The 17,636-nt window shown below is 49.9% G+C and overlaps 7 protein-coding genes across 7 annotated transcripts; 4 read left to right on the forward strand and 3 right to left on the reverse strand.

The window, feature by feature from the left end:
• Positions 1-605: 605 nt before the first annotated feature.
• Positions 606-1,899, reverse strand: P153DRAFT_175441 (uncharacterized protein). The gene is made up of 4 exons (XM_033662332.1): positions 1,749-1,899; positions 1,491-1,636; positions 1,251-1,400; positions 606-1,131 (listed from the first exon to the last, which is right to left on the reverse strand). Exons 1-4 carry the CDS (start codon positions 1,792-1,794, stop codon positions 937-939), a joined length of 537 nt encoding a protein of 178 aa, XP_033527244.1. The 5' UTR covers positions 1,795-1,899; the 3' UTR covers positions 606-936.
• A 915-nt stretch (positions 1,900-2,814) lies between these two features.
• On the forward strand, positions 2,815-4,134 carry P153DRAFT_284142 (uncharacterized protein; the record flags this gene model as incomplete). The annotated part of the gene is made up of 2 exons (XM_033663308.1): positions 2,815-2,978; positions 3,033-4,134. The coding sequence occupies 2 exons, from the start codon at positions 2,815-2,817 to the stop codon at positions 4,132-4,134; spliced, it is 1,266 nt and encodes a 421-aa protein (XP_033527245.1).
• A 1,313-nt stretch (positions 4,135-5,447) lies between these two features.
• On the forward strand, positions 5,448-7,493 carry P153DRAFT_333514 (uncharacterized protein; the record flags this gene model as incomplete). The annotated part of the gene is made up of 1 exon (XM_033665569.1): positions 5,448-7,493. The coding sequence occupies one exon, from the start codon at positions 5,448-5,450 to the stop codon at positions 7,479-7,481; it is 2,034 nt and encodes a 677-aa protein (XP_033527246.1). The 3' UTR covers positions 7,482-7,493.
• Positions 7,494-8,510: 1,017 nt separating this feature from the next.
• Positions 8,511-10,035, forward strand: P153DRAFT_284251 (uncharacterized protein; the record flags this gene model as incomplete). The annotated part of the gene is made up of 3 exons (XM_033663315.1): positions 8,511-8,918; positions 8,967-9,355; positions 9,408-10,035. The coding sequence occupies 3 exons, from the start codon at positions 8,511-8,513 to the stop codon at positions 10,033-10,035; spliced, it is 1,425 nt and encodes a 474-aa protein (XP_033527247.1).
• Positions 10,036-10,117: 82 nt separating this feature from the next.
• P153DRAFT_364122 (aminotransferase) lies at positions 10,118-11,923 on the reverse strand. The gene is made up of 4 exons (XM_033667523.1): positions 11,399-11,923; positions 11,115-11,340; positions 10,794-11,065; positions 10,118-10,749 (listed from the first exon to the last, which is right to left on the reverse strand). The coding sequence occupies exons 1-4, from the start codon at positions 11,636-11,638 to the stop codon at positions 10,141-10,143; spliced, it is 1,347 nt and encodes a 448-aa protein (XP_033527248.1). The 5' UTR covers positions 11,639-11,923; the 3' UTR covers positions 10,118-10,140.
• A 446-nt stretch (positions 11,924-12,369) lies between these two features.
• Positions 12,370-14,086, reverse strand: P153DRAFT_283895 (MFS general substrate transporter; the record flags this gene model as incomplete). Its single annotated transcript, XM_033663288.1, has 3 exons — positions 12,370-13,375; positions 13,443-13,753; positions 13,799-14,086. The coding sequence occupies 3 exons, from the start codon at positions 14,084-14,086 to the stop codon at positions 12,370-12,372; spliced, it is 1,605 nt and encodes a 534-aa protein (XP_033527249.1).
• Positions 14,087-15,139: 1,053 nt separating this feature from the next.
• P153DRAFT_393811 (uncharacterized protein) lies at positions 15,140-17,445 on the forward strand. Its single transcript, XM_033671267.1, has 3 exons — positions 15,140-15,601; positions 15,651-16,229; positions 16,281-17,445. Exons 1-3 carry the CDS (start codon positions 15,460-15,462, stop codon positions 17,240-17,242), a joined length of 1,683 nt encoding a protein of 560 aa, XP_033527250.1. The 5' UTR covers positions 15,140-15,459; the 3' UTR covers positions 17,243-17,445.
• The last annotated feature ends 191 nt before the right edge of the window (positions 17,446-17,636 follow it).

Below are 17,636 nucleotides of genomic sequence, written 5' to 3' on the forward strand. Positions count from 1 at the left end.
GACAGCAGCGAGCGTATGAAGCTGCGAAAATAGTGCACGAAATGCTCATTGCGGGCAATCCAGCAGCAATCAATGACTGCATGCACCAGGCTTTTGCAGCTCGTGTCCAGCAGCGGCGCGTTATGGGTGAGGGCGACGACATATTTCTGTAGCAAGCTCGAGGAAGGCGCGCCTCTTGTTGTAGGCGCCTCCTTGAACAGGCCCTTGATCCGGTCATAGTCCATCTTCTCGCCCGCCGCGTGTCTCTCCAAAGCCCGCCGCACCTCCGAGTCTACCAGCTCCGAACTCTTCTCGTCTGGGTTCGCCAGTATGCGCACGTCGACTTCGGGGTCGAAGGTCACTCGGCGACGCTTCAGCTGGGTCGCGGGCGCGTTCTCGGCGTCTGACGAGTGGTCGGATTGCTTTCGTTTGAGGCTGCCGCCAGTTGGCATCGTTGCGGCAGGCATCACCATTGCTCTGTTGGTTGAGGCAAGAGAGACCATGTCGGGAGCAGCAAGTCGTCAGAGTCGTTACATCGGAACTGGAAGGGGTGAAAGTAAGAATTCGATCCTGTTGAAAGGCCGTGGTGAAAGATAGTCAACAGCGAGGCGGGGAACTTTGTGTCGCGTGTGGCTCCACTGAAAAGTTGGGAGAGCTAAGCAGCGTCACGTGAACGAAGCAATGATTGGTTCACGCAGGTATGATGTTGAAAGGGGGTCATTGTGAGTTGCTTCCGTCTGGTTGTGCTCTCTCCACCGAGTTTTGTTCTTAGGCTCCTCTACGCGCTGGATGTATGATCCCGTCTAATCCTTCCGCCATGACTGAGCTTTGTGTGCCTCTGACAGCGACAGCGCATATGCTTGGGACCATCTTCACTGACCATCCTTTTGTTTCTTCTCTCCACTCTCCCAAGCAAACGAGCCTCTTATCCACTATTTGTGAACGTGTCCAGCAGACTCACATCTCCCCGCACTGTGAAATCATAATATCCTGCATCGGCTTTCCTTCTGGGTTCGCCAACGTCCGCGTGTTCTCGATCTTGGTAACGACGTCCATACCCTCGATTACATTGCCGAAGACGACGTGCTTGCCGTCCAAATGGGGTGTGCCAGTTTTTGCGGTAATGATGAAGAATTGACAGCCATTGGTGTTCTGATGTATCGTAAGTATGATGCTAGACACATGCATGACATGAAGAGTATGCCTCCACGGTAGGTGATGGGTATAGTCTAGAGCAACACGAGAAACCAGGACAAGGAAGAGCTACTCACTGGACCAGAGTTTGCCATGGATAGCAGACCAGGCTTGTCATGTTTGAGAATGAAGTTCTCGTCAGCAAACTTCTCAGTCCCGTATATGGTCCTGGAACCAGTGCCGTTGCCGTTGATAAAGTCTCCACCCTGGATCATGAATCCTTTGATCTAGCAAAGTCAGTACATATATACCAAAACGAGTGTGCGATAATGCATGTTATGAAACACCAAAACGCAAGAATGACAGGCAGTACTCACCACACGATGGAACTTGCAGCCTTTGTATCCCTGCGGCAGTCCCCGACTCCCCTTCGTCTCGCCAGTGCAAAACTGTCGAAAATTCTCCGCTGTCTTGGGCACAACATTGCTGAACAACTCAATCTGGATTCTTCCCAGCTTCTCCCCTGTACGCTTATGTCAGTCCACCCACTCATAGATTTCGGAGCTACCACTCCCGAGCAGCGCCAAAGAAATACCGAGGCCAAAAGCGGGGTGAGGGGCGAATGGGGTGCATACCTCCTAAAGTAACATCGAAGAACACGATTGGGTTATCGTCTGCCATGGCTGGGGCGGTGCACGGCAACAGAGAGCCGTCGAGGTGCGAGTTGGAACCGATCACGTTGGTGGCTGGGACAAACACTAGAGAGTAGACGCACGTGATAGGCAGGATTTCACGACGGCAATATTTTCTCTGGTCAGGTTTTGGGTTTTCCCCAGAATGGTTGCGTGCTGATTGACGACTGCTGGGGGTTGGACGGGAAGGAAATGCAGTGTCAGGGCACGTAATAGCGCCGAGGGGTCTTAGCGCTGAGGAGGCTTACCACTTGGTGAGGAGTTGACTTTAGTGGACGGGTAATGTTTGCAATGAAGCACTGCACGCAACAGATGGATTGATGCAGATGAACCGTTGCGATGCTTGTAGAGTGTTGACAAAGAGCTTATAATTTGCATAATGTCCCATGCTCGAGCACCACCATCATCATCATCATCCTGCATGTACCGGCCCGTGGGTTGGGCAGGGTTTCAGAATCAAGGACATTTCATGGTGACAAGCCAGGCACGGCGAAAGCCGCCAGCAAGCAAGAAACCATTCCAGACCCACAGTACAAAAGGATTTTGACGTTCCCACCAGCATCTCAAACCCAGCGCTCGGCAGCTACTCCGCGATTTCTGTGGACGGAGCCTTATCGTGTTGCCCGTGGTAGATCAATCACAGGATCGGTGGCTGGCTCCTCCTCCCTGTCAGGCATAGCGGATTCTGCACCTGCCGTCCCTCAACACCCACTTATATACCTGCGCACAGCCGGCTCCCGCGCGCCCTTCACCACCCGCATCACGCCCCTCGCAGCACATGGCCGGCGCTGATATTGTGATTTTGCGCATTCACTGCTAGTTATTTGTGGCAAACGAACATACAGTCAGACCAGCACGGTCTATTGTTCGCCCGGTCGCCACGTTTCGTAGTCGTCGCCGTCACCACTCCGGCTTACCGGGACAGCCTTGTCGCTGGATTTGATCTCCTATACATACATCGATATCTACCCAGTCAACATATGGAACGTTAGAGGCTCTGCTATATACAATGTCTTCAGCCACCTCCATCCTGGCGACAACGGCCTCCAGCAGCGCAGCAGCTGTTTCGAGCACCGTCACGTCTAACAACAATAACAACAATAACGGTCCCACCAGTTCGCCGCTGCTCTTCTTCGTCGCCCTTGGGTTCGGCGTTGTCTTCACGAACCTCTGGTACGAAGATGCCAGACGCCCCGCGAATTACTTCTTCCACTAACCATTACTCAGGATCATCGTAGGTGTAAAGTACTGCTTTAGATACAATCGCGCCCGCGCTGCCCGAGCGACTGGAGATGGAGAGCCTATTGATATGGCGAATATGCCTCGACCGCACAGGAGGAGGAGAGAGAAGAAGTTAATGTCCATGGACGACGTCAACGAACGATTCCCGCTGGCCAAGTACAAGACGTGGAAATCGAGTCGGGAGATTAGGGGATTGCCGGCTGAGGGTGGAATCGCCACAGCACCCCAAAGCAGAGCTGTGAGCATGAAGGATGTCGAGGGCGTTATATCTGCAAAGGACGACGGCACTTCCAGCGGAGGACCAGACACTGCGCTTTCCATGGCCAGAGAAGACCTTGCTAGTACCCCATCTTCACCAAGGCGCATCATCTCGCCAAGGACAAGCGTCGATGCGCGTAGGACACTCGGCGACAAAGAGCTTGAGAACAACAGTGGCGAAAAGTCTCCGACTAAAACTGAAACCGTCGAGGCCGACGTCCGCGAGCGCGATGACGAATCGGACGATGACGACGACCCGATTCGCACTGCTACTGCGCCAGAGATGTTGTCCGAGCCTGGCGATACATGCGCCATCTGCTTGGACACGCTGGAGGACGACGATGATGTACGAGGATTGACTTGCGGTCATGCTTTCCACGCCAGTTGTGTTGATCCATGGCTGACTGCTCGTCGCGCCTGCTGTCCACTCTGCAAGGCTGACTACTACGTCCCTAAGCCCGTCACTGAGGGCGAGAACGCCGTCCACATTTCCGCAGGTCGTCGTTCAGCTGCAGGCCTCAGAAGCCCTACGTCTCCACAAGCCGTATGGACGGGCACTCGCGGCAACCCCTTTTCACGAAACCGAGTCGTCGTGATCGCCGGCCCTGGCGCTCAGCAAACTCAGCAAACTGATCGGTTCGGGCGACCAGTTCATCCCAGTCGGCCTGCTCGTCCCATGACCGAGGCGCTACGGCAGAATGCGCAGGACGGTAGCTCGAATTGGAGATCGAGGTTCCAGCTCTTTGGACGTGGGAACGCTAGCGAAAACTCTGCGCCCGCGCAACCTACACCCGCGCAACTCGAGGCTGGAAATAGGTCCACGGTATGATAGCAGCTTGGTTCGAATGAATACGACTTTTTACGCCCCTTTTTTACGACTCTCGTTACCGTCCCCACTTTCTCGTCTCGTTTTCAGCGCTTTCTCGACTCTGGGCTCAGCGATGCTTTTTCATCTTCGCTTTTTTCGGCGTTACCTTTTTGAGCAAATTTTCTGGATGTATCTTTGAGGTGCATATATTCTGGTTTGGGCATGGAATGGTTGCGTGTTTCGGCTCAATCGTGTCGAACGCATGGGTATGATAGGATGGGACGGGATAGGATTTAGGCACAGCGCGCATTGTAATGTTTTGCGCAAAAGGGTAGATAGGGGCAAAGGCAATGCGGGTTTGGATATCTTTGCATATTGCAGATTTTGATCACGTATGCTAGTTAGATGGAGGGGAATATCATTTATGCACAGTCGAATCGATGTTACGACCTATTCCATATGTTCTGTAACCTTTTTGCTCTTTACGTGTTGGGGAGTGTTAATGTGGTAACATCTTTTTTGTTTTTCGCCTGCTTGTAAAGGAGAGAGAAGGTTTGTTTTGTTTTATCGAGAGATTGCTGAGCTGGTGGGCACTAGGGAAGGTGTTGAGGAATGAAGAATGAGTAGTAAGGAGACGTTCGTTACTGTGATCGTTTGTCGAGGGAGAAACGCACAATCATTTTCCACCACCTTGCTTCTCGTGATGTGGACCTTGGCGGCAGCATCGTGGATGTTCGTTGTCAGGAGATGGTCATCGCGGAGCGTTCGATATGGGCGGTGTTTGGTCGCTATCGTGTACTTTTCAACAAGTTACCGATTCATGTCAAACGAGGTTTGGCCTATCCTTGAGACCATCCTGGTTGTGTATGTATGGTGTCGACTGAGACATTAGAAACGGGAGCTGAGAACCTGTTTGTAGTTATGAGTCAACTTTGTCAGTCTACATCTCAGGATACAAGGATTACAGGATTCGGCCCAGGTCGTTGGCTTGCAACAAATCCTCTATTCAGGTGGGCGGTCAACTCATGCGGGGTATGTGTAACGTTTATGGGCAGGTGCTCTCTGCCACTTATAATTTGACATCGATTTGGCCCTGTATGACCCAGAATGGATCCTATGACTATCGATGTACTTCACCCGATACTGAGCCTGTTGCACTAGGCGCCTGCAAGAGAGTGCATAGGTACTGGTGTCTCAGTGGTGCCAAGAATGAATACTTGTGACCAGCGAGGCGAGTCTGCATTAGTGAACTTGAATGGTCCTCCCTCCACGATCCCCTTCGTTCCGTCCCTTGAACTTCCGCACCCCTCACGTTTCAAGATTGAGAGCCAATAATGCCATACGAGTACCAGGACCTCCAAACGAGCGAAGACGAAGACGACATCTACATCCGACTCATTGAGCTCTACCATGGTCCCAAGACAGGACCTGTTGTTTGCCGTATCATCTCTACGTTACTTTCCGAAGCACCAGTATTCGAAGCTGTATCATACTGCTGGGGTCAGTCCGATCCTGGCACAATATACATTACGGACAAAGACCCGGACTCTGCGCAGCAGTTGCTTGCTGATGGCGCGCTCGCTGACAATGCACTCAATATACCCGGATCGTTGATACCCTTCTTGCAACGCACTCAAGCACTTGGAAATAGCATGCTGCGCATGTTTTGGATAGACAGTATATGTATCAATCAGGAAAATCAGAACGAGAAGAGTATACAAGTGCCAAAAATGAGAGATATCTATCTGAAAGCGAAGTGGACACTGGCCTGGCTGGGTCCAGAGGCAAACGGTAGTAGCGGTGCACTTGAATTTGCAATCTCCCTGAACAAAGTGTTTACAAAAGAATTGGCAAAGCCAGGTACCAACACACTCACTCCCGAGGGAGAAAAAGAGAACGAGGAGGTTGATGTCAAAGTCGTGTTAGGCGATCCCAACCTCGACGCACTGTTGAAGCTTCTGGATCGGCCTTATTTCGAGCGCGCCTGGATCGTTCAGGAAGTCGTGATAAGTGACACCGTGTGGATGGTGTGCGGAAACACGGTCATTAGCTGGGCGGCTTTCCTCGGATCCTATCTTTACATTATACATTATCACGCATGGTTGTGGGAGTTCTATTCCGGTACGAGGTTTTCGTTCCTCTTTGCGCTGAGACTCAGCGAGATGGACTGGGAGAGACGCAGGGAGATCGAATGGTGGAGAGTGCTACTTCGACACCGAATGTGCATCTCGGGAGACCCAAGAGATAAGATTTACGCCCTCTATGGGCTGGGATGTAAACTTGCGCTTCAACAACTGGGTATCGAGCCTGACTACGAAAACACAACGCCCGAGACACTATTTACCCGGCTTGCCGTACGTTCGTTTGCAAAGGGTCATGCGGATGTTTTAAGAGTACCAAGGTTGGCCATTACGCGTAAACAAGAAGGAGAAAAGGGATTCGAGAAGATAGTACTACCATCGTGGGTACCAGATTGGAGATGGACAATACAGACACCTAGTTCCATGGACGCCGCCGAGGGTGATGAGGCTCTGCTCCCGGGCCCAACATACGACGTTTCGAAAGACTCTGCGTTCCAGGTTCGCTTCGATGTTCCCGCTTGGAACACGTTCGTGGACACTGAACCTGAGCCCACACCGCTGCCGAAACTGATATGTGTGCGAGGATTTGTCATTGCTAGAGTCACCCATCTTACGCCCCGGCCTTGGGAGATACACACTCCTTCTGGACGTCAGACGCTCATGGAACAAGGACGCCTTTTGCAAACGACCCAGCAGCAAGTTTACGAGTGGGAAACAGCCATGCGACCCTTGAAACCATCTCAGATCTATGACGCTACTGGCGAGCCCTACGACACCGCGACTTACGAAACCTTCATGACCGGTACATCAGTCTACACGTCTGCAGAGAAAGAGGCAGCTGCGCAAGGTTTCGAACGGCGGCAACGCATCCTGCGCCTGATACCTATTTTCCACCTCCAGAATTTCTTCATATTTTACCTGGTTTTCGTCCTGATAGAACGTGTATTGCGATACTTTAGTTACACGCATTCCGAAACGGCTTTCAGGATCATGGTCCTCAATATGACGAATCGAAAAGGAGCTAGGCTGTTCAGTGAGGACGAATCCTCACAAGAGCTTCTCGGATTGGTACCGGGAATCTGTGGGCTCGGTGATTATGTCGTGTTAGTCCAGGGTGTAAAACTGCCGCTTGTGCTAAGGTGGAAAGGTGAAGAGATGGTGCAAGTAGACGAAAGTCGGAGGAAAACAGTGCCAGTATGGGAGTTCCTTGGAAATTCCTATATCCACGGGGTCATGAACGGAAAGCGCTGGGATGCGGGGAGGTGTGAGGATCTTTGGATTGGGTGATAGGACCGCATGCATATGTGGTATTGACCCTCCCTCATTCACCGTCGTCCAATACCTCGAGGTTGTAGTGCCTCTACTTTGTAGGGCGAATATGGGCTAAGATTCGGTACTTTGGGGCCGGCTATTATCAAACAATTCTCGTAAATGCCGAAGCTAGGCTTCTCCTTCGCTATTGGCTCGGCGATTGAGACACCGAACTCAGAATGCTTTCGAACTTTGGATCCTTCCTACAACATCAATGTTTCGTTTACAATCGCAGTCAGCATTGCTCTAACTCCTACGGTATAACACATGTGAATTTCCTACCCATGGCAAGTACCATGGTACGGGCTTGCGTTCGCTGCCATTGTAAGAAAACTCGTGTATGAGCCACAGCTACTCCCATCTACGATATAGCCCGACTGATAGTCAGTGTTCTGGGTATCCCCAATGCCAAAGTTGTACGAGCGCCGGTGTATCATGCGAGCCGTACCGACGACAGAAAAAGAGGGATAGCTTAGAGTGAGTTGCTGAACACTCTCCGACCCGCCTACTCACATTAAATACATCAGAGCGCTGAAGTTCTTCAAAGAGAGGACAGAATGGCTGGAAGACCAAATCCTCCAGCGTTTCGGTATCTCGTGCAAAGACATTGTGACAGGAACGCCTCTGCAATTTGGTCCAAACCCCGGAACTGCAACGACTGTTGGTGAAGTTCCACAACGACACGTACATCCAGATGGCCCGATATCTCCATCTCCCAATGCTCAACCACCAGAAGGCTCCAATGCCTCTCCTCCGAACAATGATGCACCGGAGATAAGTCTTGTAACTTTCAACGCAATGGGAGAAATGAAATACCTCGGTCCGTCGAGCGGTATTTCATTCGCTACATACGCAACTGCCTTGGCACGATCGTGTCCTTCCAGCCAAAGCACGCTCGAAGTTTGCACTGTCGCCCAAGGTCATGGGGTTGATGAAACTAGCATGAGAGATGAGCCCCCAAACCTGTCCCCCGATGAGTGTCAAGTCCTATTGCGGTCTTATCGAATGTGGATAGAGCCTTTGTATCCTATTTTAGATCCTGGAACCTTGGAAAACCTTGTTGCGAGTTCCTTGACTTCACCAATCAACGATACGATTCATCCTGTACAAGCTGCTAAACAGAACATGAAGATGGCAAGCTTTTACCTAGTCATGGCCCTCGGGGCTATCAATATCAAAAACTTCTTCAAGCAATCACAGGTTCGGTCCAATCAAGGATTGTTCCAGAATCCATCCGCCTCCAGACGGTCGGCTGCCGACTTATATGGTGAAGCAATCAAGTGTATGGATATCAGCACTCAGCACCACGTACCAAGTATATTGTTCATACAAATACTACTTTTGATCTCAATCTACAGTTTACATGGACCAGTCGCATCAAGCCAATGGCAACTGGCCGGATCAGCGATGCGGGTAGATATTCACAAGCAATGATACACATCAACCACTGACTTTTTGCAGATGGCAATCGAGATAGGATTGCACAATTCATCCACAGCTTCAGGTTTCTCTGAGGCAGCGACAGACCAGAGGAATCGTGTATTCTGGTCTGCTTATGCTATCGAGATCAGTCTGGCTTACAACCTTGGTCGTCCTCCGTCGATTGGAGAAGAGCACATCACGGCAGAAATACCGAGAATTTCTAGCACAACCTTGTCCAGTATCCTTCATATCAAACATAGACAGATCCAGAGTCGTGTCATATCCCAGGTCTATCGTGTCAACAACAAAGTGCGAAGCTTGACGGAGGCGCAAGATATGATCGCCCAACTGCAGGAAGAACTTGATCAATGGAAATCTATGATACCGGATCCACGCCAACCAAATGAAGACTCTCCTTACCCCTATAGGTATGTGGCCGTATGCTGGTCATTTGTTGTTTTTAGGCTGATAATTCTGAAGTTTTTGGGTCCGGCTTTACAATGGCACATCTCTCGTCCTACATCGATCCAGCCCCTTGTGCCCAAACCCTTCACGAGAGTCACTCGGTATATGCCTTAAATCAGCTGGTGCTTACATAGATAACATTCTCGAACTCTTACGTGAAAGCAACGTACCCCTCTCCTGGATGCTTGTTCAAGGAGTCATGTTTGCTGGGTTGACGATGTTGATCACGGCAAGAACAGGGTTCAAACAGTTAGACCCACGTGTGGGCCTGCTTTCTTTGCTCGTTGACCTGCCCGCCTGGACTAGGAAATGTTCTGTTTGCTTGGCTATCATGGACGAACGCTGGCACGAAGATCTCCTGCCAAAACTAAATTCGCAATTTGAGGTTCTTGTCAACGATACTTTGCAGTTGATCTCTTCTGCCATCACTTCCCCCAGAGACGTCGATGTTCTTGGAGAGGTATCCGTTCCATGGCCATCGGAGATGACAGCACCAACTCTTGGTTTAGATGATTGCAGTTTTGAGGGTGCTCATCTCCCGGATAGTGGTTTCCCGGGTCCTTGGTATGACTTCGAGCTAATGAGGGACATAATGGGGTTTGATCCTGCGCAAACCTTCTGGGATACATTTCCTCCAGAATAAACCTTTTTCATATCACAATCGACTGCTTCCAGGTCATGTACAATTGTCAACTAATAACTTTCATCGATTGATATTGAGTTCAGGCTAAAGTGTTTCGGCCATAAATCATGTTCTCAATCGAGCCACAGCATCTCGAACTGCCTTGATCGCCTCGTCCAGTAAAGGCAAGTCTACCGTATTTTCGTCCGTCAACGCCGAAGACAGGAGATCGTGTCCTTGCTCGTTCCGCTCTGCTTGGCTATTGAAGTACAGATAACTAGTTGCCATACGCAGCCGATATCGACCGCCCGCCAGACCGTTGTCATCTTCACCGAAAGCTGATCCTGGCAAAGCTGCAATCCCGCATTCTTTAATCAACCAACGGGAAAGCTCAGAACTCGTCTCAACACCTAGATCCTTCAGTTGCTTCGCGTATGGCTGAAATGATGGATACAAGTAGAAAGCGCCTTTCGGCTCTGCAACGTCGAGACCACATTCTTTCAGAGCCTGGTATAGTGCTAGTGTGCACTTTTTGTGTAGAGACCTGACTTGGGTCCGGTACAGGTCCATCTCTGGAGTTGTGTCGAACGCAACTGCCGCCGCTTCTTGGGCAGGAGCTGATGCGGCTGACCAACATTCTGAGGCATAGGCCAGGATTGTTGATCTTACACTTCGCCCAAACGCAGTTGCGGGAAAGATGGCATATCCAACACGCCAGCCACCGGCAGAGTAGGTCTGTCGTATGTTAGTTAGGCAACTAGGAGACTCTTAGTTCGTACCTTGGACAGTCCGCTTGTCAACACCATTCTTTGGGTATTGAGACGATTACCAGCACAGGCGCTAACATTCACATCCCCAGCAAAATCGATGTCAGAGTATATTTCATCACTTATGAGAGTGATGTTACGTTCTTTGCAAAACGTGGTCAACACATCGATGACTTCTGTTGTGTAGACCTGACCAGTTGGATTGGACGGACTGTTGACGAGCATAATGCGGGGGTTACCACCGCTTTCAAGCGCTTTCTCGTAAGCAAGGCGAAGAGAACTCTCTTTACACGGTGTCAGTGTTATACTAAGTATTGGTGTAAGAACCCGAACCTGTGATGGCATGACGATTCTCCTCGCTAGTTTCTACCCAGAACAATCGTTTACCGGCGTGGAGGATCTGTGGCTCGTAGCTGACCCACGAAGGTCGTGGCAGAAGGACATCTCCTTCCATAATGTCGAACAATGCGAAAAGAAGTGGCTTTGAGCCCGGCGCAACCACAACTTGCTCAGGGTCTATCACGAACCCAAGGCGGCGCGTTTGAAATCGAGCAATGGACTACAGTAACGTTTAGCCAAGATCAAGAAACAGATATTTGGCCCTTAGTGAATCTGACCTCTCTCAACTTTAGCAGTCCAGCAACCGGCAGGTAGCTCGTGCTGAGGGTAGCTTGCTTGTGTGCAGAGGCGACATTGGGTTGCAAAGGAAACGTCGCTTCTCCAAATCCCAAATGAACAACCTTACGGCCTTTCTTCAATTCTTCTTGAACCAACTCATTGATCTCGAGGGTGGGAGATAGGCGTAGTCGGCTTGCAAGAGGTGTCAGGATAGGTGTGCTGTTGGTGATTGTATCCATCTTGGGCAGACGAACTCAAAATGAAAGTTTCGGCGAAATCGAAGTCTTCCTGTATATTGTTAGGGTCTTCTGGGTATTTATAATCCATCGAAGGCTTTTCTAGTTTCCTGATGACAGGCTCCGCGTAATGAAGTCGGCGATTTACCGCCGAAATGATAGAACACCAACATGACCCAAACACGAGGCGATAGGCAGTCGGCGCAGTGGCACATTAGCGCCGAAGCTTGATGTCGGGAATTGCATAGAGACCTTGTATCGGAGTAGTTCCAGTAGGTAGGAAGTTCAAGTACGGCCTGAGTGCATTGAGGATACGTTCACCGGCGATTTATCGCCGAGTAAGCCAACTATCGTGCGACCCACCTTTACATCTTGTAGTCTTGCAAAAGCATGAGCTGTTCACCATTCTTCACACCATATATTTTAGGAATCCCTTAGTCAGCCATAGCGACAGTTCAGCATGTTGCAGTTCTGTCTTTCAGGCGAAGTACGGCTGTACGTATTCAACTCTGGTGAACCGTAGCCATAAAGGGTCCTTTTCATCTGAGGTGCCCACCGATTAGGGCCAGCAGCCCGAGTGGTACTACTTCTAGATGATAGTTTTTGGTGCTTGTGGTTTCTTGTTTAAGATCTGCGACGATTATAGACGGTAGTGTCAGGCGAGGTCTGATATCTACATGGGTTGTATGTCGTTTGAACAATGCATTCATGTAATTTGTTGTTTAATTCCACGATCAGCCCTCTGCTTCTGCTTGCTCAACACTTGCTTCTCGTTCTTCCTTCTTGGCCCGCTTCTTCTCTTCCATCTCCTGTCTCCATCTCATACCGTCCCTGATGATTAGAAACACCACCCCAATCAGGACTACATATACCAACGCAATGAACGTGAAGGCCCACCCAGGGTTCATAGCCTTGCACATTGGAATGATCGCCGCTGAGCCTCCAGCGCTCATCAGACATCTTGCAAAATTCACCGCGGCCGTCGCAGCAGCTGGCTGATCGCGGTGCAAATCTACAAGTAGACCATTGGTAATATTGAAAGCCGTAGAAACACCAAAACCGATAATGAAGAGGGCAATTTCGGGTCCCACAATGTGAGTTTGAAACTTAACTGTCCAGCCGAAGATGAGTATGCCTATGGTACCGATTATGTGGCCTGGAATGACAATTTCCATCTTCACGCGTTCAATGGGAAAGTTACTGAGGTCTTGTTGTTTGCCCTTGGTAATCGTCATTCCTAAAGCTGCGGCGTATCGGCGAAAATTCCAGTCAACGATGTGGCCCGTCGTGAGTGACGCAAGGAGAGACCCCATCCCGTTCGCAATGTAGCAAAGACCAACATCCAGTTCATTCAGACCGTAAGCCTCATGGAAAAGATAGGGAATTGAGGTTGAGACCAGCATCATTCCTGTGAAGAAGAAGCCGTTATAGAAGAGGATGATTCCAGATTCTTTTTCCGCGATGATGTGTAAGGTGGCAAGAGGGTTGGGAATGGGCCACTTGCGCTTCTCCTTTTGATCGGAAGAACCTAGCTCCGTAGTTGTAGTATTTGACAAATTGTCTTTGGCGAGCCTACGCTGTTGCAGATAGCCAATGACGGACTGGTTGATGCCTTTCGCAGGTATAGAGCCGTTGCCCACCACATTTCTGCATGTCTCAGGGAAGAGGAAAACGAATAGTACGAGTAGAACACCAGCAAATATCGCAAGAAACCAGAAGACCGACCGCCATCCTAGGTATCTATCAACGACAGAGTTGTCAGCGCAGCACGAAATAACATAATTGCAGGTTCTAAGAGCATACGTACTGAGATAAGATACCACCGATGGTTGGGCCGAACGCCGGTCCCATGAGGATGCCTGCTCCTGCATACCCCATATATTTTCCCCTCTCCGCACTTGTGGCAAGATCTGCAACAACTGCAAAAGCCAAAGCGATTGCTGCACTACACCCCACAGCCTGAACCATGCGTAGGATCAGAAGGGCGATGTAGTTGGTTTGGAGTGCGAGCCCGATATTGCCAACGATATATATAACAAAACAGACAATGAAAGCAAGTCGACGGCCGCTGTTGTCAGACATACCGGCGATGATAGCAGGCGCGATACCCTGAGCGATCTAGAGTCGTTAGCTTGGAGATGAGTTTGAAAAAGCTCAGCGTACCATATATGTCGTAATGGATATGTTGGTCTGCGTTGCTGTTATGTTAAGGACATCGGAGAGAACGTTCAAAGCAGGTAAAACTGTCGTTGCACCAAAAGGTGATATCAAGGCAGACACTGATACGAGAAAAATAATCCAGGCTTTCATCCCGGAGCTGAACGCTGAGTATGGTGGTCCGGAGATCTCTCTTTGCAACACTTCATCCGCATTGATTCTCTCCAAGTCTATCTCTTGTGATGCCATGTCATCCAGCTCGTTCTCCTTCTCCTTCGAGAGCTCTCCATCCATGCTCTCTTCCATACGACGTATGTTCGACGCATCTTTGGATATGTCCATCATGAGGTCAGCAGTGTGGCGACGCGACTTCGTGACAGCGCATTTATGAATGGCAACGCTAGATAGTCATAATAAACCTAGGTCCCCGGAATCTGGGCAATCAACGTTTTATATGGAAGGCGGCTCATCGAACTGCAGAGCTAACGTCGGGAGGTGGGGACGATACTAAAGATTGCATGGTGTCGTAGCGGCATGCAAGGCCATGTTCATGAGCATTTGATTAGATACAGTGCTGGTTCCAAATCTGCGCCTCTGCCAGCCGCTCATGTTATGCGCCAACACTTTGTGGCTATATTCCCGGACTAGAGATGACAGACGTGCTGTTCGATGGAGGGACTGATTTTGTTGCCGGATACATTCCCGGACCTGTTATTCCCGGCCGACAGTTACCGAACCTTATCACCGAGTTCGCTGCTCAACTTCTCACCAACTTGTCATACATCCTGCGCGGAATCTCTATTCATACTCCAGGGTTCTTGTTAAAGACGATGAAGCTAAGCCCAACTCGACTTGAACTGAAACTCACACAGAATCACTACAACACCTGTTGTTCAATCTTCAAACTTAAGTCAGGCCCTTGAGGCTAAGTATAGTTTGTTGTATATTCAAATCAGACACTTTATAGTGGCAAGAGGTTCAGTATAGTGGCATGAGCCTGGATGGCGTACACTCAGTCGTGAGCCGATGAGTCCTGAATATGCGACGAATCCGTGATCAAAGAGCCTGAACATAATGAGTCAATTCAGCGTTCGATATTATCGAACCCCGATTACGGTCGACGCACTAAACCACATCGGTTATCAGCCTGTGTGATACATGTTTGCGACGTCCAAATGCAGCTTGCTTATATGCACAGGGGTTGATTGAACTTCTCCAGATCATCAACGAAGATCCGATACATTGCTGCAGGTGGAGACGATGTTGAAAGCTGTGTCAGCCGCTGTCGCTGCCTCAAGAAACACGCTAAGCTCAAGCCACCTTTCGAATGTTGTGCCTCAGGTTTCAGGAAAGCACTCAGTCCTCAGTGCCTTTCAGCCTCGAGCCGTGCGCGATGCGACCCAAGTTATAGGCGAAGATGTACCACCTTCTGGGGCGCACGTATGACGTGGCGCCATGTTGGCCCCCAATGGTCTGCATGGACGCAGAGCCTCAGCCGCGTGAAAAGGCGGACAGCCGCCAGACGGCTCGCTCCATTCCTCCCGCTCCCTGACGACCTCGACTTTCTGACAACGCATGTTCGCGTGAGATCACATTCCCGGTACCGCCAACCGTTCTCACAGTTGCATTTATTAGTGGCTCTGAGGTGAACTTGTGGGGTTCGCTCGATGGCTGAAAATATCGGTTCCGTTGAGTTGAGCAGCCTATCACAAATCGGGACAGCCTCTGCAACGACAAACGGGAAGTCATCGGCACCGAGTCCTACTGCAGGGAGCGACAATGTAGTCGGATCTTGGTTGTGTGCTGATGGTAAACAAGGCTGTACAGTATACCCGGAATTGTCGCTGATGTTGAGCAGGTGAATATCAGCGATACATCACAGCTCTCAGTAGCTCCAACCCTAGCTTAGCAAAGCCGGATCCGAACAACAAAAAGAATCCTCTGAGGAACGGAAATGCACTCGTTGTTCTTCTAGACGCTCCAGCAACTGGCCCAACTCGCTTTGAGAAGACCGAGTTCACACAGAGCCTACTTCGGGCCCATTTCGAGGAGGCGTCGCACAATCTAAAGCATGACCGACGACGCATCTACCTGATGGAAGGACTAGCTCCCGATTATGTCTCAATGGTCGGCGGTCATTTCTTCATGGATCCGACATTTTTCCAGCGACACGAAAGAACATGTGTTTGGAGTGACAAGTTCACACCTGTTAGTGATGCACTACCACTGCCAAGTTCACTCGAGCCTGATACGAGTTTTCATTTGCAGTATTGCGAGTTGAGAGAGTTCAATATGCGGCTTGAGACTGTACCTTACTTTTGCAATCGCACGGGGAGGCATGTTGGGCTGACCGCTCCAAGGCCAGATAGCACGACTGGAATTGTACGACGCAAGGTTGGTTGGTGGTCACAAGAGACTGGCAATGGAGGCTGGGATGGTACGTGGCTCTTTCTACGTACGACTACTTCTTATACTGATTCTCCATTAGTCGTGATTCTCTGTGATCCTAGAATTGATCGGCTCCGTGGGAATCCTAGAGTAAAACTCGAAGGCGAGTCTGAGCCTAGTTTGATCATCGATCCAGATAACAACCTCGAAAACGGGCCGTTCCAAGGAGGATACATTGACTTTTTGCCGACTGTCACTCGTGATCTCGCAAATACTGGCAGACCCCATCCTCACGATTCAATGCTCCGCGACCTCATCTATTACTTTGAAAAGTCCTCCCATCTCATTACAGAGGAAGCTTGGAAAACCCCGAGCTCCTCCGCTCTGTTTCTGAAGAAGATTGTCGCAGCACACTATCACCAACTGGTTGACTACATCAAAGTCATGCTGCCTTCCCTCGAACTGAAGTTGACAACTGCATGGATCGAAGAACAAGATCATTGGAGATATCTGCAAACCATATCTCGCCGGTGCGGTAACTATCGCGACGATATCGAGGATACACTGTTCAGCTTAGGATATTCACTTGAACCGCCATCAAAAGTCAGAGCTGGGAAGTGGGAGGATTGTGAACGGGATTTTCAATATTTATATTTCCGCCTCAAGCTTCTGAAAGAGCGTACTGACAGTCTGATGCAAGCCATGACTGGCTTGGCTAGCATCGCAGGAAACCGACAAAACCTGGAAGAAGCAAAACGCGTCCAACGTCTTACCGGTCTTGCCTTGTTCTTTGTACCGCTGGCCTACACTAGCAGTCTGTTCAGCATGCAAGACAACTATGCGCCTAACAAAGGAAAGTTTTGGGTCTACTGGGTATCTGCAATCGGTGTTGTACTTGTCACTTTCATACTCGCAATGGTAGCGGACAGGGCACTTGACGATACGGCGAGATGGAGTTGGAAACATGTCAGTGATAAACATCTCCCGTTTTGGAAAGGAAAAGGGAGCCCGGGAAAGGTAAAAAGGAAAACGACAGGGATTCACGGTCCTGCTCGGCGTTGAATGTTCTTCTTTCGCGTGTACGTTCATGAGATTAGCGCCATTTTCTCACGCATTTCCTAGGTGTTTTGATAGCGTGTTTTTAGGCAATTTGTCTGGGCCATCAGTGGTGTTTATCAAAACTTAGGTATCTATCATCAAATATCGTTGTACCCGTCTCAATATGTCTTTATCACATCCAACAGTTTTCTCTTACTCAATGGAACGACGTTGCAGATACATACAACATACTCCGTTCATGCGGTGTTCTTCCTTGTACTTGTGAAAGGACGGTCATACGTGATTCAAGGCGATGAGACTTAAATAGCGCCTGGCGGAGTATTACCAATCGCCACACATGTCTACATCTTGAACCTCAGTGACGGGTCGCCATTGTAGTGCAAGGAGGGTTCTGTCT

The sequence above is a fragment of the Dothidotthia symphoricarpi genome (assembly GCF_010015815.1).
Source record: "Dothidotthia symphoricarpi CBS 119687 unplaced genomic scaffold P153scaffold_4, whole genome shotgun sequence".
Taxonomy (NCBI): domain Eukaryota; kingdom Fungi; phylum Ascomycota; class Dothideomycetes; order Pleosporales; family Dothidotthiaceae; genus Dothidotthia; species Dothidotthia symphoricarpi.